Consider the following 24834-nt stretch of genomic DNA (forward strand, 5'->3'; position numbering starts at 1 on the left):
AACTAGAGTTTGTTCTGCCTTGGGTAATTTTCAATTGGCAGAGTTATGTCTGAGAAAGTTAAATCTGGGTTTAAAAAATGTCCGAAATGCAGACAGAAGATGTAAGTTACAGATGGCCATACAAATTGTGTTTGTTTAGGTGAGCTTCACCTACCGGAAAATTGTGCCATCTGTCACTCTTTTAGCTCTCTCGTTCTTTATGAATGCAAGAATAAACTGATAGCAAGAGGTCTCTTGAAATCTTCTTTTCAAGAAGCCTTAGACAAGGACAAGCCTACTAAATCTCCAAAAACTGTGTACAAGCTCTTCGTATGAGTTGGAGCTGAGAAAGGGCTCATCGACTTCAAAAGCAACTAAATCTAGCAAGACTGCCACCTCGGCGCCTAAGCTTATGGAGCCCGAGGTAGTTGTGGTCAGTGGGAGCTGGTATCTCCCACTTTAAAATCTCCTTTTCTCCAGTCTGAGACATTGTCAATTGCTTTCCGATCCTCAAGACTATCGGATAAGGACATGGATCGAGTGGTACCGAGACTTCTACAGTCACAGGCACTAGCTAAAATTCTGTCAGGTCTGACCCTAAGGGCTTCGGAACCGACTCAGACTCAACCCATTTCTTTCGATTCCTCCTCCGATTTGACCCGAAGTTTCGGAGCTGAATTATTCGTAACCGATGATTGTGGAACTGTCAGAGCCAACACCCATTGGGCATTCAGTTCCAACTACTCTGACCTCTTTGGTACCCACCTTAGAGTCTAGGAGCCGACACTTACCGGACGGGTCTGGAGAGGATAGTCGTACCGATCTTTCGGTGCTGACTTTACCTCTCAGGGCCTCGGCTTGGGTGAGCTTGGCACCTACCTTGGGCTCAGAGCCCATGGTTTCGGCGCCACAGAGACTGCCAGTTTCTATGGATCCAGGCATCTCTTCAGACCGGAGCCGTGGGGCTTTTGATGCCATGAGGAGAGTGTTGTCCCCTCGGGGACCCATGTCATCGGTACCAGCAATATCCTCCCCTAAAGTTCCTGTGTCTGTCTCTGCTTCACTGATCCCTCAAAAGCGTTGAGACCTAGAGTCTCAGGTCCCCCCATTGGGTGAGCCCTGTTCTTCTGGGACCTCCCCAGAAGCCCCCTCTGAGGAGGTTCCCAGGAAGAGAACATGCAAGAGGAAGCATCTGAATTCCCTATAGGAATCCATTACATCAGATACTGACTTAGATGAGTCAGAAGGTTCTCCACGGTCCCCCTCTGAAGATATCTTTTTTGGTGATATCTTAGAAATCCTAAAACAGAGGGGTGGCTGGAATCCCCTTAACCCTACTGATGATGATTCAGTACTCCTGAAGGCTTTCAGGTCTCAACCCTTCCACCTCTTGGGTGACACCGCCTTTCGATGAGTTGATGGACCTCCTCTCTTGAAAGGCATGGGAGTCCCCAGATACCATAGAACTAGTCCCTCAGAGGCCGAATAAATTTATTAAGTCACTTCAGGACAAGGCTTTCCTTACCAAAGGTGTACCCATTGATGCTATGGTGGTGGCGGCGACCACTAAGAAGGAGCTATTGGAGACCTCCACATCTGTCCCTCCTCCTAATAGAGATTCTAGGATCATGGACAGATACGGAAAGCGCATGTTTAGTTCAGTGGCCTTTATTCTTCGATCCCTGAACTATCTCACACATTTCACCAGACTACACAGAGATCCCCTTAAGGAGTTAGGAGATGCTCTTCAGGGTGCAGTAGCTGTGAGGGTCTCAGATAAGGTAACCTCCCAGCTTGCTACCCTAAATTCCCTTATAAACTCTTCCATGAATCTAATTTCATATGCAGCGGATGGAACGAGTCGGGCAGCGGGTACAGGAATTACTCCTGGATGCGCTTATGTTCCTTTGCGGAGCCCTACAAGTCATGTACACAACCCCTTTGATAGTTCATCACGTTTTGAACTGAAAGTGAAGGAAATGTTTACCAGGTGTGAGCAAGATGGAAAGACTCTGTCTGCCATAGGAATCCGTTTTTCTACTCCTACCAGACCTTATCCTAAAGGTTGGAAAAGTGGATGTGGTTCCGTAAAGCCCAAGGAGCTTTCTTTGACACACGTGGTGAAACCCCCTGTAGAGGCAGTGGAGGGGGCAATAATGGGAGATGCCGTCCACGTGGCCGATAGGGCCCGCAGAACCAGGGTGACAGGGATCAGTTCTTTGGCAAGCCCTACCAGCGCTCCTGAAAGGAGGCCCACCTGTCCATCTCTGGAGACAGACGCTTATCTTTGTACCCAGACACCTGGCTAAAAATTACAAAAGATCGGTGGGTACAAAGCATCATATCCGGAGGATACACTATTCCCTTTACTACCGCTCCAACCCCTGTGAAAAAAATCCCAGATGTTCGACCCAATCACAGGGAACAGGCAACCATAGAGATTACAAGGTTGCTAGAAAAAAGAGAGTCATCCAACCAGTCCCAGCCGACCAGAGAGGATCCAGAACTTACTCAAGGTTCTTTTTAGTTCCAAAGAAAACAGGGGAGTGGAGTCCAATTTTGAATCTCAGCAGGTTGAATAAATCTGTCATGAAAACAAAGTTCTGGATGGTCACGCTACAGTCTATACTTCCTTTTCTAGGAATGGACAATTGGATGTGCTGAATAGATCTCCAGGATGCGTACTACCATATAAAGATGGCCAGAACATCCAGGGATCATCTGCATTTTCGGGTGGGAGCCAGTCACTTTCAGTTTCGGGCTCTGCCCTTTGGTCTCACTACAGCCCCCAGAGTGTTCACTAAATGCCTGGCAGTAGTCACGGATCACTTGAGGCGGTTAGGATTCCAGGTGTGTCCATATTTAGACGACTGGCTCCTCACCATCACCACCAAGCATCAATTTATACACGCAAGGGAGACAACATTAGATCTTTGCAGTCATTTGGGGATTACTATAAACTGGGACAAATCTGCTTTACAGCCATCCAGACGTACTGTCTTTATCAGAGCAGATCTCCACACAGTTTCCGTGACCATAAAACTTCTAATGGAAAGAGTGGTGAGCCTTCGACAACAAATTCTTAATCTCATCCCCAAACAGAGAGGCTCCAGTTTCAGTAGTGCCCAATTTAATAGGGACCATGGCAGCAGCCATCACTGCCATTCCATTAGGCTGAGTGCACATGCGATACTGCAATGGCTGGTTTTCACACAATGGTCTTATCAGGAATTTCCAGTGTCTCACCACATCATAATAGCAAAGTCATGCAAGAAGGATCTTCTTTGGTGGCTGACCTCTCCTCAAGTGACAATAGGGCATCCCTTTGTTCTTCCAACCCCGGTTGCCACTGTAACCACGGACACCTCCCTGATAGGGTGAGGGGGGCATTTTCAGGGAAGGACAGCCCAAGACACATGGGAGAATCACGAGGCTCATCTGCATATTGAAGTCCTAGAGATGAGAGCGGTACTTGTAGCGTTGCAGTCCCTTCAAAACTTTCTGCCTCTAGGGACTATTGCGATACAGACGGACAATATGTCAATGGTCTGGTACATAAACAAACAGGGAGGAACCAGATCATACCCCTTATGTCAAGAGGCCTTGAGGGTATGGCAGTTGGCAATTTCCACCCAGTGCTTTCTGATAGCAACACACATTCCGGGGAGGTCCAATGTGATAGTGGACAAACAGAGCAGAGCAATACTGTCTCTTCATGAGTGGTCCCTGAAAGAAGTAGTAGCGGGAACGATATTCCGCAGATGGGGCCAGCCTTGCTGTGACCTCTCTGCAAACCCCACCAACACCAAATGCAGCAGCTACTTCGCTCTGATCCCCAACTCGGGAGATGCCCCAAAGGATGCACTTGTACACAGTTGGCCCCCGGGACTTCTTTATGCTTTTCCCCCGTTTCCTCTGATACCCAAATTCTTACAGAAAGCCAGCACACTGGGAAGGACCATTATTTTGATGGCGCCTTACTGGCCTCGTCAAATTTGGTTCCTTTTTCTGCAGCCTCATCTACTGGAAGAACCATGGATCCTGGAACCAGTTCCAGATCTTCTGATGCATTCATCAGGGGTTCTTTATCCTGCAATTCATACCCTAAAATTGACAGCTTGGCTGCTCCAGTTCCACAAGTTATCACCTGCAGCACAGAACATCCTAATTTCTACTCATAAATCTTATAGTAAGAAACTATACCTTAGCAAGTGAAAACGATTTTCTATATGGGGGTCAGATAATAATGCTGATCCATATATGGCTTCAATTTCTTCCATTCGAGTTGCTGATTAAGTTGCTTGATGAAGGAGCGACTGCAGCAACCCGTACAATTCATTTGGCAGTGATCTCTAATTTTCATATTGGTGATCAACAGACTCCCATTATGTCACATAGACTTTCTAAAGCATTTCTTAGGGGTACTATTCACTTGAGAACACCTATTAGAACCCCGTCTGCTCCATGGAATCTTAATTTTGTGCTCTCACAGATCATTTTATCCCCCTTTAAACCTGCATCATCCTGTGATTTAAAATACTTATCATGGAAGACCATTTTCCTAGTAGCTATTCCTGCCACTCGAAGAATTGTGGAACTACATGCCTTGTCCATCAAAGTCCCATACTTGATTTTTCATAATGATAGAGTAACTCTGAGAACAAATCCTTTATTCCTACCCAAGGTTTGTTCTGAAACAAATCTCACCCAGACTATAGAATTACCTGTGTTTTTTCCCAAATATACAAACAAAATGGGACACATGTTGTACAAACTCGACGTCCATAGGCAACTTCGATTCTATCTAGACAGGACTAAGGACTTCAGAAAATTGGACCAACTTTTTGTCTCCTTTTCAGATTCAAAGAAGGGTACTCCGGTGGTTAAAACCATGTTATCAAAATGGTTATCAGATTGTATTGCTTTCACATACAGCTCTTTGCAGATGACATTAAATCATAAAGTCAAGGCTCACTCCACCAGGGCAATTTCCACTTCAGCCTTTATGGCACGGCTGCCCCTAGATACTATTTGTGCAGCAGCCACGTGGTCCTCACCTCATACCTTTATCACTCATTACAAATTGGATAAGGCCTCCAGGGACAGGGCCTCTTTTGGTTCTATGGTTCAGAGGAACATACTCCCATGAGCCTCCCAAGGAGATGGTGCTTGGGACGTTTATCCATCAGTGAGAATGAAGGGCGAGATATAGCAACTTCACATTAAGAAGTTATGTACTTACCATAATGCTCCATGTGAGTTGTTCATCTCACCTTCATTATTATGTCCCACCCACAACCCCCTAGCTTTAAAGTCTTGAGGGCCGGAAAGTTCCAACAAGTCCTAGTGATATTTTGTCCTTGTCTGTGGTATTCTTATTTCAATGCCTATAGTCTTTAGTTATCAGTATGTTAGAGCAAACAAGATCTGAGGGAAGCACTATTGCATCATGGGATAGGGAGTAGGCCACGAGCTGTTTGAAGACCTCGAGCCTTCGCATTTGGCCGAGTCGGAGCCGAGGATCGGCTCTGAACCCATCAGTGAGAATGAAGGCGAGATAGAACAGCTCACATGGAACATTATGGTAAGTACATAACTTCTTATTATGGCAATAGAGCACCAAATTCCTGGACAAATCTCGTCCTAGCCTGGACACTGGATGGCATTTGTCAATTTCTGTACTGTCCAGTCGAATCCTGGATGGTTGGCAGCCTAGTCTTTTGCCTGGTGTACAGTGGATAATCGTTTTCCACAAGCACTCTTGTTATTTTTAATACTTTTCCTTTCTACTACAGTTTTGTAAGGAGCAACTCTTTCTGCTGGTATGATTGCATCTGTACTAATGTAGGTCTTGGTTGCTTTCTCATGTCCAGGTTTGAATCATGTAAATAATGTGTCCTTTCAGTTCATGGGTAAGTACCAGGCAAGCTGCCCTTGTGGACCATTTTAAACTTAGCCACTTTCTCTTTCAAAGGTAAGAATGAAAACCTGTACCTTGTGAATGTAAGGTAAGCTACTTAAACATTATACCAACCCGACAACCCCCCAATAATATCTATTTGTTAACCAGGTATGTCCACTGAACATACAGTTCCCAAGTGTAAAGACTGCTCAAGTGATTTGCACAGGGTCACACAGTGGGCAAATGAGGACTGAGAGAATCAAACCCTGTACCAGAGGACCTATAGCTCACAGCCTTAACTCTCTGTGCCAACTGCCAGACTCGGATAATTAGTTTGCGGGTTATGTGCTAGGCTAGCTCCCCTGTGGGCAATTTTAAGCATAGCTAATTTCCCTAAAATGGGAATCAAACCTTGTATCTGTGTAGTAAGCACCTTAACCATTATGCCAACCCCCAGCAAATCCTGCTGTGGAACACCTGTCCATTTGCTTATTTTGTACTTTCATAAGATTAATATAGTCTGTTCTTTCTAGTTTCTCTGGTACGTCAAAAAATCTCAGGTTTTCTCTGCTGTTTCTAGTGCTATTTACTGAAATGGCTCTTCTTAAGGATCTTCATACACAGCCAGCCTTCTCTTCATTTTACCCTCTGATATTTGCAGTTTTATCCATTTATCTGAGTAATTAGTTAAAACTGCTTCTATTTTTTCAGCCTCTTGTTGTTTCAGTTGATATATTCATTCAGTACTCTATTTACTTTAAATACCGCTGACTGTATTTGATTTATTTTTTCTTCTAAATTACTGTCAGCAGTCTCTTGTACCAAAGCTGAAACTTGGACTGCTTTTTGCTGAACAGCTGCATCATTTTTCCCGTACCACGGTTTTCTCTTCTCCTTTTCAGGTTGATCTGCTCTCAGGTTCTCCAGATTTGATCTTTGATGGCATCCAGGCATGAAATTAGTAATGTGACTGAATTTTACCCAAACTGACAGTTTCACTTGCCTGTTTTCACAGTTTCTATTTTCACACTAAGAGAGCTTAAATCAGCTTGTTAATCAGCGTGCAGTCATTGTGGAATCCCATTAAGTTTTTTTGCTGAATGACAGGGTGAAATCATTTTAACTACTGTTCTGAATCTATACTTTATTATAATCACTTATGTTCTTTATGAAAAGTACCATTGCATATTGAGCGATCTCCAGGTCATATGTAGAACCTTGGTTTAATGTTTTAACTGAAGGATGGCACTTCAGGAGTATAGGCTGCTACTTTACCTTAAACTGGACTAGGGTGTCAGTATTGGAATGTGTCAAAGCAGTTGATGTCGAAGATAGAATTGGAAGCCTTAAGATCTTCCTGGTATCAGAGGAACAGGTGCTACATAGCTTCCCAAGCACAAAAGGGAGAAAATCCTAAGGCTGTCTCCTCTCTCACAAGACAGTGATAGCTGAGAGTGACCAGCACAGGGGTAAAAGAAAGGCCATCAGTCATCCCTTCTTTGGAATTAAGTCTAACACTGAGCCTGCACCTGTTCTGCCTTGGCAAATGATGAGCGGACTTTATTGGAATCCTATGAAGTTTTTTTTTTTTTTTTTTGCTGAATGAAACGGTAAAATTATTTTAACTACTGTTTTGAATCAGTACTTTATTAAGTCACTCCTCTTCTTTATGATAAGTGCAACTGAATCTTGAGCTACCTCCAGGCAGTGTGTAGTGCTGTCTTTCTTGCCGTTTGTAAGGCTGGAGAGCTTGTGACAGCTGTTTTGTTTCTGGAGAGTAGTCCCACTAATCCTCAGGTCAGATCTGTTTGATTCCATTTGGGACTGAGGGCTCTTCTCCTCAGCCCTACCTTGCCCTTCAAGATCTTGTACTTCTGGTTGACCCAGACTGAGGAGGATTCTTTAGAGTCCTGCACTAGGACTTGGAGGTCAGATATTTTGCATCATTTATTTTGTTTCTAGTTGAACCTGACTGAGACGTATGGGAGTGCCCCTTTAAGCAACATGCCTTTCTTTTCTCAGTGCTTCCTTCAACAGATGTATCCGTATCTGACCTTTTTCCCATTATTTGACAACCGTTTCTTACCTGTCATGTGCTTAACCCCATACATTTCAAACATATGAAAGTCTGCACATGCAGATTCCAAGGAAAAGGAGGTGAGAGATTCTAATGGTCTTTATCTTAGAAATGGATAAAGGCAATAATACATTCTACCTAGCTCTCCCGCAGACATCTGTCCTTTGGAGAAAACTGTCCTATGGCCCTCATTCCTTCCCCTCAGAGAATATCTTATTGAAGAGAGGAGGAGGAACCCTGGGTCATTACACCCATGAAGGCTGTTATATCAAACCTTTCCATTTTACGGAATGTTTGATGTATAATGGTTAAGGTCTTTACCTCATAAATACAAGGTCCATGGTTTGATTCTGGTTGTTGGCGAGGCTTGTAATAATTTGTAGACTGATAGCCTACTATTTACCTATGAACATAAGAATATGTAATTTATTTTGTCAGGGGTTGGTATTATGGTTAAGATGTTTATCTTAGAGGCAAAAGGTGTAGGGTATGATTCTCGAATGGGATAATTGGCTAGGCTTAAAATACCCTACAAGGGCAGTTAGCCTAGTACTAACCTATGAACCTGTGCTCAAGGCTGACATTTCTGCAGCAAGGAAACAACTGGATATTGCTCCTTTAACCCACTGGAAGAGAAAACTCCTTATACAAGCTTCTACCTGAGTGGTGTAAGATAATTTGTTGGCACCCTAGAGCCAGCTCCTTTTGACCTACTTGTTCCCACATTCCACACACACTACCACCCCAAACAATTTGGTGAAGAATATAAAGCTTTTGACAGGATTGGAGAGACCGTTAAGAATGCCAGGAAGGGAATCACAGATTTTTCATTATTAGTGCTTTCTTCTTTAGTAAATAAAATGCTTCATCTGAATGAGCACAAAAGTAAGACTTCACAGTTAGATAACCGTCAGAAAAATCACATAACTCAAATATCAACCAATAAAATACTGTCACAAAATATTTAATTATGAATATGCATTGCAGCTTGGAGACAAATTTCAAACAATAACACTGGGCTCAGAGTATGTAACCATGAATATACTTTACAGTTTAGAGGCTTTTTGCTTTAAAATGCACTCAGTATTAATGACATCATTAAATCCTGATATTCAGTTAGCCTGCAACCATGGTTACCCAACTCTCTTCTTTTATTTCTAAAAAGTTTTAAAATGTTCTCCATTGTATTTCTTGTCCACACAGTCCAACACTAACATTTTTTTTGAAATCCTGACAACAGACAAAGTAACTATATAATGCGTTATTTTTGTTTTTGCTCTTAATTTTTTCTTCCTGTACAGAAGGCTGGACATGTCTCACACTAGACTAAATTGACAACATAGGTGGAAGAGTATTCAAACCTTAACCAAGATTCATTTGTTTTATGGAAGGTGTCTTTATAAGCCCTTCCAGAATCTGTTCATCTAACTCCAGAAAAAGAAGCAGATCCTTTTTCCTGTTGAGACCCTCTGTGACCACCTCCCACCTTTTTTTTTGCCAGGCCAGTCCATTTCCCTTGAAAAGAAGAAGCCACCTCAGAGGGCAGAGAGGATTATTGTGTGTCATAATGAGTTATTCCTCTGATTGTGTTGCCCAGGTCTCTCAGGAAGTTGATTGTGCCAGTGTAGCAGTTGCATTCCTGATTGTACTCCAGTACTCACACTGTGGGAGTGGGCCTTCTGTTTCTTACAGTTTAAAAGTCCATTGGGTTCTAGAAATGGACAAAAGCAGCATGGCTTTAGGATGCGCAAGTCCTCAAAAGAGCATGACTCAATAATCAGGCTAACTCTGCTGGACTGTACTCTTCAAAGGAGCCATGGTAACCTTCCTTCAGGCCAATGACAAGGGTACTGCTCTTTGCTTTCTTCTTTCTTAGTCTTGATGGGGATAAGAATCTTTTATCCTGTTCAGTACTTAAGTTATGTAATTTCAGCAAGCACATGTGATACTTCAGGATCCAGATGGTGATTTATCAAAGGGTCATGACCTTGTTGTCACAGAGTAACTGTATAGTTTGTGATCTTTATAAATGTATTTTAGCACATCAGTATGTAGGATCTATATATGAGGTTCATTCTAATCACTGCGGAGGGGGAGTGGAAGGCACCACTTTCAGTACAAAGTGCCATAGTGTTAGACTTTTGTCCTCCTGCTATTTTACCATGTTAACCAATGCATTAGTCATTGTGGTGGAGGGTTCACAGTCACAAGTGCAATACTTGTTTTTCTAGCTTCATAACTAATAAAAATGATATTCCATACCCCCTAACAGTAAATACTGAACTCACAGCTATGCAGAGCATTTCAACTGGGGGACTTCTTCTTCTGCCCCACACACCCTGCATGTGGTGACTGTATCTTCCACGCCGCTTCTTAACTGTATATGCACACAACTCAGAAGCTTCTTTTTTTCTTAGAAAATGGAAAATACTCAGTTGTATGGTCTCATCAGTTTGAGGATTGCAGTTACAACCCTCTTGAGTATAGCAAGGACTTGTGGTGGAGACCTTCCAGGAAATAAAATTTAATATGTTATGTATGTTACCTTCCTGGATAGCTAGTTGCTGTCAGTCCATATACTAAACTTTTTGACAGCGTCCCTGGTTTCATTGCTTCCTTGGTTGCATTCAAAGTCTTGTCTTCATTTTTTTACGATTGTTTTCATTGACAGAAAAATCATTAGTTGTTGGTCATTTCCGTATACAGAAAGGGCCCAAGGGGATTATGTATTTAACAACCTGGTTAAGGACTTGGTGAAAAAATCCCATCTCAAGCCTGCATTGTACTCTCTGAGCATGACCTTGACCATATTCTTCATGGTACTATTCATGTGTGTGTATGAGCAAGCAACTGATGCAGTTGTCTGTGAGGTGGCAGTTGCTGCAAAGTCACCATATGTTAATGAATTTTCTTTTGGTGTTAAAACTGTTTTGCTTCACCGAGGACTGGTGAGTAATACCCACAAATCTCACTTTAGTTTTTACCTTCCTGCAGCCATATCTCTTGTAATTTCTGACAGTGGTGATGCTTCACTGGCAAGTTGGGTAACCCACCTCACCATCTCCATGGCTCAAGGATTGTAGTTCTTGTCTAGAAAATTGTCTCTAAATAAATCATCTAGTGCTGTGGATAGTTCTGCTTGCCTTACATGCAGCAGGGAAAGCTTTGGTTAAAATCTTTCCTGATTCAATTTTACAGTCATTCGCTCTGTTCATTTATTTTTCTCTCATTATTGACTTAATCCAGGGTGGAGCTGTGAGGGAGCTGGAGCCTGCCTCACAACTCAATAGGTGCAAGGTATAGAAGCTCATACTGAATGCAGTACCAACGCTGTATACACACACATGCACACACCTGCAGTCAATTTAGAGGATTTTCATTTTACCTACAGCACATTTTTGTGAAGGAGGGAACTGAAACATCCAGCAAAAACCCATGTGGACACACACACAACATGTATAGACTTTACAGAGAAGGCATCCCAACTTTGAAGTAAACACCGGAACCAACTGCTTAGAGGCAGCAATGCTGACATCTGCTTCACTGCCCTTAAATCGTGGTGATATTGTTTATTTTTTTATGCCACATTGATTTGTGTTAGCATTGTTTATTGAGTCCATAACTTAATTTAATGTACAGAAGCTTTAAAGTGCAAACACTGAAGTACTATATGTTGCCAATACATTCAAAAATAAAAGTAATTTTAACATTATTGAAGTCTTTTGTTGAAGGAAGCTTTCTTTGATCGTCTCAAAGTTAGTAAATAGCAGTATTTGCATTCATTTCATTGTGTCAAACTTGTGTGACAGGACTTCTGTCTCACCCTCATGTTTGTGCTGAGTTTTAATTTGTATGAAGTCTGATGGAACAGAAAATATTTTATGCTATTATATAAAATAAATGTAAGTATATTTTGTCATGAATTTGTTTTACTACAGATGTGATTTTTTTCTGCATGGTTTACAATCAACATTTACTGTTACTGATTTTGATTTGTACTTGAAGTATTTGCTGCTTTTTTCTTGTATCTTGTTGTCACATTTGTACATGTATCCGATCTTTGGTTATAAGTGAACCTAGACATGGAGCAGAGCTTGAAGTAATTGGTCTGTTATTTGATTAATGAAACTTGTACAGGCCACGTGTACTATGGAATCTTATACTACTATGTTCATTTTTTGCAGAATGCTTTGTCTACTGCATTTTCTAACAATGTACTGTTCCTCTGTTTACCTTCCTCATTTCATTTTACTCCATTCATTCACTATTGCAAGTCAATGCTGGCATTCAGAAAATGCATGTTTAAGCCAAAAATTGCAGCTAATAGATTTGAGTGACTTACATAAGTTTAGTCTGGTTGAGTGACTGTTAATTGCACATTATATGTAACTTGTGTCCTTAGTTATAAATTGTAATGATGCTGTAGTTGTGACTTTAATTGAGAATTACCAGTAGTAAGATCTGTGTGCCATGTGAACTCTGTGTGGGATTATAGTTGAGAATTAGTGTAGAATGCACTTTGTATCTAATAGGTCTTCAGTCAGAATGACATACTTTATTGCATACAGACACTACATTATGCTCGTATATGCTGGGGGAAGTGAAATCAAGAATCTAAGTTAATGACAGCTTATTTCTTTTACTTGCCTGTAACTAACTCACGTGATGCAAACTGTTAGCAGAAACTTTTAGTTGTAATAGAACACCCAAAATGTCTTCAAAGTAACCTCTCCAGCATTTGAACATGACTGTATAGTGGTCCCATCATTTCTTTTAACTGGGTTTCATTTCCGTTTGTGATTCTTGCTACATATCAAATATTCCATTTCCTCAAGCAGTTGAATGACTTGAATATGAAATGGGTTTGTCAACATGTTTGTAATGTGTGACATGAAATTAGCATGTTAGCTGATTTTGTGGATAGTGGACTGGTCTACACATGTGCATACATACATACATACATACATACATGTATATATTCATTGTAATTTTCACCAGAGCTGTAGCTGCCTCATCTAGCGCCTGGCCCCTGGTATTGCTTTCCACCCATTCAACTCTTCAGATGAAGAGCAAAAATAAAAGAAAGATCCACTCCCCTAGTGTGGCAGTACATGTCAGGACTCATTTTCTACTGCCACCTCCTCAACTCTTCAACTTTAGAGCACAAAAAAATAAATAGTTCTTCACTTTTAAACTGCAGCAAGCCAGTTCCTACATTTGTAGCAAGTGACTTGCTACAACTTTACTACACACAAAGTTCTGAAGGCTACACTATATTTATTATTTCTGTACTGAAATGCCGGTACAGAAATAACAGCACAGGAACTACACTTCCCAGTTGTGCATTCTAACACCTTGCTCCTGGGCAGCTACCCCCTTTTCCCCACCCTTGCCATGCTTCTGATATTTACTGTCCTTACATGTAGGATATCCTTTATATAGGTAGCCTGTGGCTGGCCTTACATTCACAGCTGTACCTTCTTCAAGAGCTTCAGCTAGTGCCTTCCATGAAGAGTGTAATTATATTGGTAGTATAAAGGATCTGTTGGCTGACAACATCTTCAGATTTTTTTTCTTCTTTTCCGTGGGTTTTACCTTTGCCACTAGGATTTTTGAACTTCAAGCCCTTATGTGTAACAAGCCTTTGCTGGTCTTTCACCAGGACAAAGTATTCATGTGCACCAACCCCACTTTCATGCCTAAGATGGCAACTCAGATGTCATGGAATCAGCCCATTCAGCTACCATTTTTCTTTCCAAAGTTACAGATTTCTGGAGAAAGGACCTTGTATAGACAGACAAGATTTTGTTTACACAGAACCAAGGAATTCAAAAAGTATTATCAGCTGTTTGCATCATTTACAAAAGGGAAAGAGGGTAGATCTGTTACAAAAAACAGACCTTATCTAAATGGTTGTCCAGATTAGACCCACTCTGCTAGAATGACTGCTGCCCTGTGTGATTATTGCACAGGCTGTTCTGCAGACCACAATCTGGTCATCTTTCAACACTTTCTCTAAACACTAGCCTAGGAGTACCCTTGAGGGTCAGAGCAGAATTTGCTTCTGCATTCCTCCATTGTATTATATCTGTGTCTGTTCCTCTCCTCCCCTCCGTAGAATGTTATGTTTTGAGAGTCTTGCAAAATGTGAGGACTGCAACAATGAGTATTATAATAAACATAGTGCAGTTGTGCTAGGAACTTGTTATAAAGGTAGATGTTCAAGTAGATCTGTCGTTATAATCCAAGTTCCTTCTTTCCTTCCTTCCTCCTTTCTCTTGACCTATTCTTGTTGCCATAAAATGCTTCCCACCAGGCCCTAATCTCTCCTTTATCTACCATTTGGAGAAGTGAGATTGGGGTCCTCTGGGGTAGAAATGGAGCATTTGGGACTGCACTGTCTGGTTCACTCTTGACTCTGATGCTGCAGTCTTTAACATTGTGAGGGCAAAAAAAGATCTGAAGATGGCATTGGTTGATGCATCCTTTATACCATCGAGGTACTGATGCTGTTAGTGGGAGGGTAAAGGTCCTGAAGCTGGGCAACCATGGGATTACCTACATGCAGGATATTCCAAATGTGAGGACTGCAACAGTAAGTCTACTTGAACATATATACATTTATGCTAAATTCTTGACTCAACTGTACTAAATATATGCTGTCTGTCCGTGTCAGTTACATTTTTATATATGGCCATGTGTATGACCCTTTTGCTTTATATATGTAGAGTTTTGTTACATTGACACAGTTTTAAAGCATTAATACTGTAGTGATGCCTTCACTTTAAAAAGTTTTAGCAACCAAAGGACTGATGCATTAATCTTCTAAGTTGTAGAAGGAAAACAAACAAAATGTTATAATATTTGATTAAGAAAACCTTCTGATAAATTGGCTTTGTTGTGTATGTGCAGTTATTCATACATTTTTTTTGTTTGCTTTACATAGGTCACATTCTCCAATCTCCTTCTGCGAATGTGCTTCCTACCCTTCCATTCCATGTCCTACGCACTTTGTTCAGCACTACACTGTTGACTACTGATGATGGAGTACTTCTGAGACGTATGGCTTTAGAGATTGGTGCTGTCCATCTGATTCTTGCTTGTCTGTCTGCTCTTAGCCACCATGCTCCTAGAGTGCCTAATTCAAATCACAGTCCGACAGAGGTGAGTTCAACCTATGAAACAAGAGAATAGTTCTGTGTGTTTTCAGAGAAACTTGTTTTATGACAAAGTACTTGGATGATTTATTTGGTGTATTACTCATGGGTTGTAACTTTTGTCTGCAATTTGGTTTTCTAATGATAGTTTGCTGTCTTTATGTTTGTAGTAACTAGACTTCTCAAGAACTCAACAATGACAACATTGTTTGTCGTCTTATCTGCACAGCAGGGTATCTCTTTTTCTAACAGTCAGTGATATAGTCTACACAATGGATTCTGCGACCACTGCTGCATATTGCTAGTGGCTGCTACTTTTACAGTTCAGCAAGTTGAGTTAATCATTAAGAAATATGTGGTTTCACTAATTTTTATCACTGATGATCCTAGAAAAGTTTGTGAACTTTCTATAACAAGGAAGACAGGTATAAGAGTAAGCTGTGTATCAAGCAACTGGGTGAAAGCTCAGGCAAGCACTACTTGTCAACTTCCATAAGGAAGCCAACTCTTGCTTTTAAGAATGGTTTTAATTTGTTGCGTTTGTTAAATGTGTGGGCTATTGGCCAAGTAGCTGCTGCTGCATAACAGGCTTGTCACACTGCTACAGTGAGCTGTGATTATCTCTGTAAAGTGTTTGTTTATGTTGGGTCAAAACAGAATCCATTACAAACAGCTTACAAGCTGAAATTGGCAAACGTTCCCTTAGGGACACCTAAATTATTGTCTGCAAAGGACTAAAAGAATTTGTTGGATTCACTTGATTCTCAAATTCAGCCTGTAAGAGATTCACTTCACTTCATCTTTTGGATGAATACAAATATTTTCTGTGTCCTTATTGAAGTAGTTTAGGGAAGGGACCACAGCACATAAAACCATGAAGTTTAGAAGCCCTCACATCTGACGTGACAGTTAGTGTGAAGTTTATTTTTCATGGCACAATTTTCAAAAAACACTGAAAACTGGTTCAAAATGATGATTTGTCAAGGTTTATGGAACAAAATTTAAACCCTTAACTCATGCAGGAGGCCAAACTCTTAGCAGGATTCATGTTAAAAAATATATATATATATATTGGGTCCCTTGAGAAATGACTAACTGAGAGGTCAATGAATAATTAAAATGAAAGGATGATGACAAGGTTTAAAATTGGTTGTTAATAAAAGAATAATACATCCCTTTGACAGAAGCTTACATAGTTAATCTTAGGATCTGTGATGCTAGGCCATGATCCTTCAAGAATTGCTTCCATTTTGTCAAATAACCTTTTTAATAATTTGTTTACTGGCCTCTTAAAGGATCCCCAAACATGAATCAACAACATTTCTTCTGGGAATCAGACCTCCCATCGACCAGCTAGATTTATTGTACAGAAGGATAGCAGCCTGAAGTACATATTATCCATTTGTGTTTAGTGATCTGGGTGCTGGAAGACAAGTGAGGTAGGCTTGTGAGTGAGGGGTTGAAATGCTTGCTTATCTCGGAGCCAGAATGTTGATTTTGTCTGCCATAGAAGCACCCTATGATAAAGACCTGGATTTGCTCTTTTTTGTGCACTCATACTTTGGAGAGTCAGCCCACCAAAGTGGCTGCAGTATTAACTAAGCATAGTTTATGTGTATAAGCAGGCAGCCACATTGTGCTTGGCATTCTGATTATTGCACCATGTTTGCCTGCCTATCACGGAGGGCTTTAGCGGCATTTAAAAAGATCTCTTCGGTGGAGGATGATAACTGAGTTTACTGACCTTTCTCTTCTTCCTTCCCTGTTGTCCTTTATTGTTTGTTGTGGGAAAGAAATGAGCCTACTAAGTGGAAGTAAAACATGATTATGCTGTGGAGAGTAGTAAACCTTATTAAAGAATAAACTCATATATCCATGCAGTGATGTGCAAGAGATTGCAGTGCTTAATGTGGAATTTTGCATTCTCACTGAGTGAAAATTTCTTCCCTGAGCAGAAACTGAGCAGCTGCTGCCATACTGACATTGGGAAGACTGTATTTCTCTCAGAAAAATGGTATTTCCAGGATCAGCCAGGCTTTTTCTTTTGCTGCTTTTTGCAGAATCTTTTGAAACAGAAGCCAAGGTGGGAAATGCTTTAAGCATTTTTTCCCTATAGTCTTAAGGAACATGTTCCAAAACTTGGGTAATTAAACAAGCAGATCTCTGTATCGTTGTCCATAAGCAGAGCCCAGATTCTAAAAGACTTCGAAGGAAGTTACTACTTGTGATCCAGGTGAACTACCTGAATTAGTTCTTTTGTGAGTGTACACCCTGTGCATGGCAGATAAGCTTCTTGTAGCCAGAAATCCTTACACAGCAGCATATCTAACATCGGAAAGTCTCAGTGGATCTGTGATTGGTTTCATCATCTCTTCCATTCCGTCTGGTATGTTTTCTAAAGTTGCTGCATTCAGGAGATTTTGTGCCTTATGTCATTGCATGCCTGGAAATTCTTCTTGTCGCTATGCCCACCATTTCTTTAACACCACTTGCATAGTTTGAATCTTGATCTTGACTTGTGTTGTTGCAAACTTCTTGAGTTCAGTGCTTAGAGCACTGGAGCTTTCATAGTGTTTGCATGGCCACCAATTAGCAAGGAAGCACTTGCACCTGTGAGGTGTCTGTAGCCTAAGAGATAAAAAAAACTGTATTGTATGTGCCAGCAGGTCATCTTGGCATTTTGTAAGAAGGAGAAACTTTTTGGCCTGTTTTGCTACCAATAGAGTAGTGGCAGTGGAAATTTTCCAGTTTGTAGATTATCAGAAGGGTCCCAGATAGTTGACAAAGGGTTCTGATATGACTCCGGAAATGAAGAGAGAGCTCTGTTATACACACACATAAGTAAGACTTCTGTAGAACAACTCTGGTCTGTGCATGTTGTGGCTTTACTTTCCAGTAGTGAGGGCTCAGATTTGCACCTCTTTAATGATTGTTTTGGCAGTTGCTGAGTGGTCAAGAAAAGGTGCACCCCTGGTTTCCACCTTGGGGTGCATGATGCATCTTATGGTATGGTCGGCACACATCCTCCTGGCAGCTGGCCAGAACCCCTGTGGACTGATGATCTTGGGGACTAACCTGTTGGTTCACCTGAACATAACTAGGAGGTAGCACTTGTGACCAAGAACTCTTCTCCATAGCTCTTCTACTATGTTTAGATTGATAGTGTAGATTAGGAGCCACGTTCAGGGACATCCTGTGCCTGTGCCCGTACTTCAGTCTGTAAAGTTCATATGGTTTGAAATTTGGAGGGACTGGTTCATGTGGGTAAAGGAATGCACCCTTAAGAATTTAGTCAGATGCCAGCACAAGGCCCATTAATGGACTTTCACATCCACATTTTGCAGTTGACAGGATTGTCCCCATGTGCCAGCACCTGTCAGCTGGCATTCATTTCCTAACTGTTACATGTTTGACCAGCTATGTATTAAGAATGTCCATTCCGGAGTTGTGTGGTGGTTTCCTTCCCCCTTGACTTTTTCTTGTAAGGACTCTGCGGACTCATAGGTCCCTTTGTGTCTCAGATGGATAAGAGCAGTGAACTCTTCCTTAGCCTTGTGGTGCAGAAGGGATAAAAGTCCATGCTGTGACTCAGCCTGTGTTTGATTAGCAGCACAGGTGTTGGAGGTGGGGGGATCAGCCGAGACTTAGTATAGACGTATTATGATCCTGGTGAGATCCATGCTGCTTAGTGGAGTAGTGCTACGTTTGAGGTTGCAAGTGAGTGGAAGCTTGCCTGCATCTGCCAACTCAAGGTCAGTGTAGTGCTCACAGGGTTGCTGGGGGCAACAATGTGATGTACTAGTGTCCCCCATCATAGCATCCCTTGGTAATGGGTCATGTTGTTCAGGTGAGACTGAGGCAGATCCTGTAGAACTGGTAAATGAGAAGAACAGCTGGTCACAGCTGATCAGCTCATGAGAGGAGGAGCAAAAATAATGAACCCTCCCCTCCTTTGGAGAACATTAAGACTGACAAAGTCTTCTGTGCTGCCTTCTGGCCACAATTCCTTCCATCAAAATGGCTTAATCATTTTTTTTAACTTTGCTAGACTTGCCTGTTATTATTCCAGTGCATTGCAAAACATTTTGCAAAACACATGAAACTGAGTCTGTATTGTATCATTGAAGAATCACATTGTAGAACAGCATTTCATCAAAAATACCGTTCATTGAACCCCCCAAAACCCTTGCCAATTATATATACTAACTCCAGTCAGAACGGTTCAATGAATGGCATGTTCGATAAAATGCAGTTCGATGATGTAATCTTTTGACGAAATAATAAGGATCACATGAAATTCTAACATTTAAATGTTAAATGTTAGGAAAAAGCAGCTTAAAGTATAAGAAAGATAAAGAACCTTGGATTTGTCATTGAGAGATTAATTGCTGTCATTAATAGGACTGAGCGTGGCAGACCTTAGCCCAGCACCTAAAACTTTCATAAGCTACCTTTGCTCCCCCATCCCCTTTTATCCATACACTTTAGGGCCAAAGGCCCCTACTTCATATCTGTTTGACCAAGCATTAATGTCAAGTCAACAGTCCCAGGCTGCCAATCCTTGTGTTGCTATTTTTGGCATATTATAAGTTGCTGCTGTTCCACTAAGTAAGTTGCTTGTTTTTCAGCATGTTCCTCTTTTTTTTTTCTTTGTGATAGCTATCTTATTTTGGTATTATTTTGCTGCACAGTTATCACCCTCTCCCCCAGCTTACCTCCATGTTGCTGTTTTAGTTGTTCTGATTTTTGATAGGAGTTTAGTTTTGTCGTGGATGAAATAAAAGTACTCCCAGTCCCATAAAAACTGCAAGTATAGGGCAAAAATTCTGCAGCAAGAGAAACATACCATAAATGCATTAACTTCTTATGTGAAGAGCATTTGGTGAGGATTGTTGCATTTATTCTTTATTTAAGATAATCACTTGGAGGAAAGGAAAAAAAATATTTAGAACTAGAGAAGCTTTGGGCTACCCCCAGATGCACTAAATCTCCTCTAGGTCTTTCCCCTTACCCTCTATAGATTCTAGAAAGAGAAAGCCTGGTTTAGAGTGAGAATTTGGGACAAGTGCAGATCAAATCTGTGTGTTTTCTGAACTTAATAATGCTGATGAGGTGTTGCTTGTCGAACCTGCTCCAAAGTCCAAGCACCTCAAGGGGTAACTGTCTTGAAATTAATCCCTCTGGTCCATGCTGAAAGTGTGCCATCAGTAATATCTTGTTATGGGCACCCTTCTTCCACAGGTCAGTGTCAGCACAGTTAAACAGGAGAATGTGACAGGTGTTTTTCAGTGTTAAGCAGAAGTGGTCTTAGATGTCTTTCCCCGCTAATCTCAGTGGTTTGAGAGCACCTTCCCTGTCCACTTTTAATAATCTGAGCCCTAGCTCTTCCTCACTGGAGACACACTTCAAACCCTAGTTTCCATAAGGCCATCTGTTAACCCTTCATCATCGGCATCAAAATCTGGTCCAGTCAGGTTCAATATCTTTAATTTTGTCAGTTTCAAAGGTGACCTTGCCATTTGTATCAATGTTGCTGACCTCAACACCTTTGAGGCAGTTTCCTCTGTTGAGATCCAGGCCCAGTACGCTGGGGCCATCCTTGACCCTATTCTTTCTGGGGCCTGTTGTCTTGCCCTGCATTTAGCTTTTCAGCTTTTGTTGTCAAGGATGGTGGGGTGTCATGGGCTCCATCAACCTTGGGAGTCAGTGTTGTCTCATTGTTTCCAAGGATGTAGTCAACCCTTTTGATCTCAATCTCATGTCCAGTGTGATTGGGATTGGTAGCTTTGACCTTGGATTTGTACAGTTACCATTCCTCCTGACAACATTACAGGCATCCCTGTATGAGTGCCCCTCCCAAAAAAATGGTATAAGCAATGGGACAAGGACCTTCCTTTCCTGCTGTTCCTGCCATCTACCCGCCCGAAAGGCCATGACAGAAACATTGCAGGGTCTTTGCAGGATGTGGTCATGATGTCCCTGTCTTGATTGCTACCCTTCTCTGATGCTTTGCCTTCAAGGTCCTGGGGCAAGACCATGTGCAGGTGGAAACACTCTGACTCACCAGAGTGGTCTCCCACTTCAGATATAGAGGAAGGCCAGGAGGGAGAAACACCAATTTGTGGAAATTATGGAACTCATCCAGGTGAAGGCCAAATGATTCCTGGACACCCCTTTTAGTCTGAACTCATCCATGCTGAGACCTTCTAATCCCCTGGGTCATTTTATTGGGTGGTGGTTTCAGCTGAGGAGATAGTTCAGTCGGTCCTAGATGGTGCTTGTAAGAATGTCTGTGTAGTGGCTATCGTCCCCAAAAGGCCAGATAAAATCTCTGGCTCCCCAGGACTGTCCCAGTTGGTTGCAAAATCTGCTGACTGACTCCATTCTGTTAGTTGCTCTTAGGAAGGCCCCCGAACCACAGGCCAGAGCTGACATCTTCCTAAGAAAGAGTTGTGCCAGATGGACAGACTGAGGAAGTATGTTTTTTCATCCTGTACCTTTACCATGAGTACATTAACCTACATGGTCCATGTGTTAAGTTTCCAGTGGGAGCTAACTGTTGAAAGTGCTCATGGCCTGGAAGAGTTACTTGATTTACTTCAAAACCAAATTGCAGTCCGAGATGTCAACCCTTCTGTCACTAGCTAACTATACCATGTGACTTGCTTAAAGTGCTATGGTTGGTGCAAGGGCAGCAGGTACAAATTTCATAGTTAGTAAAGCCAAAATACAAAAGCAAGAGGGTGAAGGCAACACACACTGCAAGAACCGGGTGAAGTTCTGCCTTTTCTGCATTCATTTTGTAACAATCAGATGAGCTTGCATTAGCTTTAGTTTCAGCACTCCCAGTAATGTAATTTTTGAGGTTCTGACAAGAGCCAGGGAGGACATGGTTGCTTCCAGAATGATAGACTCCCCCATATCCCCTACCCCCACCCCCAGGGAAAGTTTTTTTAACAGAATGAAAAGAGGTGCCACAGTCTGTTCCTTGTGGCTGTGCTGAACTTCTCCTTTCTGGAGGAAGTCAAGAGCTGTCTATCAATCCACCTGACTGTGTGTGGCCATTATACCTGATGGTTATTCCATCCTCTTCATAACTCCAGCTAAGCCACAGTCACCCCCCCCCCCCCCGAGATGTTCCAGTCAATCCAAAGATTTGAGATACACAAGTCCCTCCAGTCTGCAAAGGACAAAGCTTTTACTTAAGGTTTTGATTGCTTCTCAGAGAGAGAAAAAAAATACAAGAACTTAAGGCAAATTTTCAGTCTGACTGGCAGAAATCAGTACACACATACAAAGCACTTTTGTATGGTAATGGTAGAGTCTGTTCTTTGCTGTTTGTCTCAAAAACACTGGACATGCCCCTTTGAAGCTTCAGGATGTATACCTGCTTATCAGTAGTGCCTAAACGTTTAGGAAATTCCTCCACTTTCACATAGGTGACAGTCATTTTCAGTTCCAGATGTTGCCGTTTGGTTTCAGTACAACTTCCAAGGTGCTCACCAAATGCATAATTGTGGTAGTACTATTTACAGGCTGCAGGGTTCTACTTCTTACTTACCCGGATGATTGGCTTCCAGCAGTTGCCAATTATGAATAGCCTCATTGCCCCCTGGGCTTTGTTTCTCATGTTGTTTTAGCCCTTGGACATGATGGTAAATCTTGCAAAGTTGCAACTTATGACCATTGGTTGATCACCTCTATAGGCTGCACTGTGGACACTGTTTTGCAGGACCTTTCTTCCACCAGACAAGTTTATCTCCCTCTAGTCAATAAAACTGCAACCAGTTCAGAATAATTCTGCTCTGAATGCTCTATCTTTGAACATGGGACCTTGTGTTATGTATGATGTTCATGTTGAGTCATTCTAAATTCTATGCACAGGTTTTTCATTCGACCCTCAAAGATCAGTGTGACCACTGCATGCTCAGATCTGAATAACCCAGTAAGTGCAAATATCATCTTTTTTGGTGTAGTCGAGGGTCCAGCCTTTCACTAGGCAGACCCTTCCAAGCTCCTTTTCCTCTGGCAGTTGTGATCATGGATGCCTCCACTCTAAGATGAGATGGGATAATTTTAGAGCAATCTGCTCAGGACACATGGTTGATCTAAGAAGCCAGCTTTTGCCACAGTACTCTGGCAATGAGGGCCATCCCCCTCACCTTGCAGGCATTCTAGGATTCCTTTATTTCTAGTACTGTTGCCATCTGTTCTGACAGTGTGGCAGTGGTTTGGTATATAAACAGACTGGGAGAACCCATTCTTGCCCCCTGTGATGGAAAACCACGAGAGCTTAGGAGTGAGCTTGTAATTTGAATCGTTGTCTCCTTGCTTCTCATCAGGGGACAAGCCAACTCCTTAGTAGCCCAGCTCACCATCTGTCTTCTGATGCTGCTGAAGTGTTATCTCAGTCAGTCAATAACGCAGACCCCATTTCATTGCTGGGAGAAACATTTTTGTGACCATTTTACATCCCTGACCGACTACAAATGCAGCAGGTTATTTTCCCTTATTCTTCCCTCAGAAAAATGAGGCAGTAAAGCATACATCCAAATGTGGCTCCCAGGACTCCTTTATGCCTTACCCCATTTCCCCCTATTCTCAAGTTTTTGGAGAGGCCATGTATTGCAATACTAAAGTGTTTCTTGTAGCCCTCTCACTTTTAGTCCAGAGAAATGCGATTGCCTCTGTCCCTGCTTTGGCCTCATATGTTGGACAGGCCTTTCTGCCTGAAGCTGTCCAAGAGTCAGCTGTTTTACCCATGTGACAAATCTCACCGAGACCTTTATTCCCTTAGATAACCTGATTATTTCATTATGGGTGTAAGTGTATCACTCTGATATTATTTGGATAGATCAAAATCCATAAATAAGACCCACTGCTTTTCATTTTGGTATTCAGTTTCTTTAAAGAAAATAAAGTTTCCAAATTAAACCTTCTCTTCAGCCTTTGCAGTATACAAAGTTTGCATTATCTGAAACATAGAAAATCCTTGCCATAAACTTTGTTTGTTTTCCACCAGAACAGTAACCACTTCCCAGTCTTTATTCAAGCATGCCTGCATGAATAACATTTGTGTTGCTACTGTTTGGCTGTGTGTTAATTTTTGCAAGGTACTTCAAACGATGTTCTTTCCAGAATAAGGTCTTCTTTCTAAACCACCATTATTTGTAGCATTATTTCTTGAAAACCAGCCAAGAGGTTCTGCTTGGAACTCTGTCCTGTTGATGATGGAGATACAATGTTAAGTATTTATTATACTGAGAGATCTGTGGTGGTGGCTTCATATGTCAATATTACCAATTCAAAGCCTGGCAGCACCTTCATTTGGGAGGCTCTGAGTAGAGGAGTATTTGCTATCTTTATAAGCCTGCCTTTTAAACAGTTGTTAAAGGTCTGTAGTAGGATTCTTTGGTGCTCAGGATTGTGGGCAAAGGGTAAAGGCTAAGGTATTGTGGAAATATTAGATTCGGGAGCCTTGGAAAAAATTATGCCCGGGAAAGTACTGCCATTCTCAGTCCTGTTGTCAGTGATGATAAAAGTTGCAAAGTGGATCCTCAGTGATGGAGGATGTGGTTAGTGTTCTGCCTGTAGCTTTCTCATTGAGTTGTCAGCACTGATGGAATTACCAGCGCAGCAGGCTCAATCATTTTCCTGTGTAGGATTGCCTGGATTCTCAAAGGAGATTTGATACAGTCTGTTGTGGATATGTCATTAAA

General features: G+C 41.7%; 1 protein-coding gene across 8 annotated transcripts in view; it reads left to right on the plus strand.

Annotated features, from left to right (window-relative positions):
* BIRC6 (baculoviral IAP repeat containing 6) overlaps positions 1-24834 on the plus strand; it is a 4524268-nt gene that overhangs the window by 4060062 nt on the left and 439372 nt on the right. For all 8 annotated transcript variants that reach the window (XM_044058419.1, XM_044058463.1, XM_044058448.1 and 5 more), the window contains exon 63: positions 14905-15122. In XM_044058419.1, the coding sequence (XP_043914354.1) occupies positions 14905-15122 (218 nt within the window). The remainder of the gene's footprint in view (positions 1-14904; positions 15123-24834) is intronic.

This window comes from Protopterus annectens, chromosome 1.part2 (assembly GCF_019279795.1).
Source record: "Protopterus annectens isolate FY-2018-M chromosome 1.part2, PAN1.0, whole genome shotgun sequence".
Classification (NCBI taxonomy): domain Eukaryota; kingdom Metazoa; phylum Chordata; order Ceratodontiformes; family Protopteridae; genus Protopterus; species Protopterus annectens.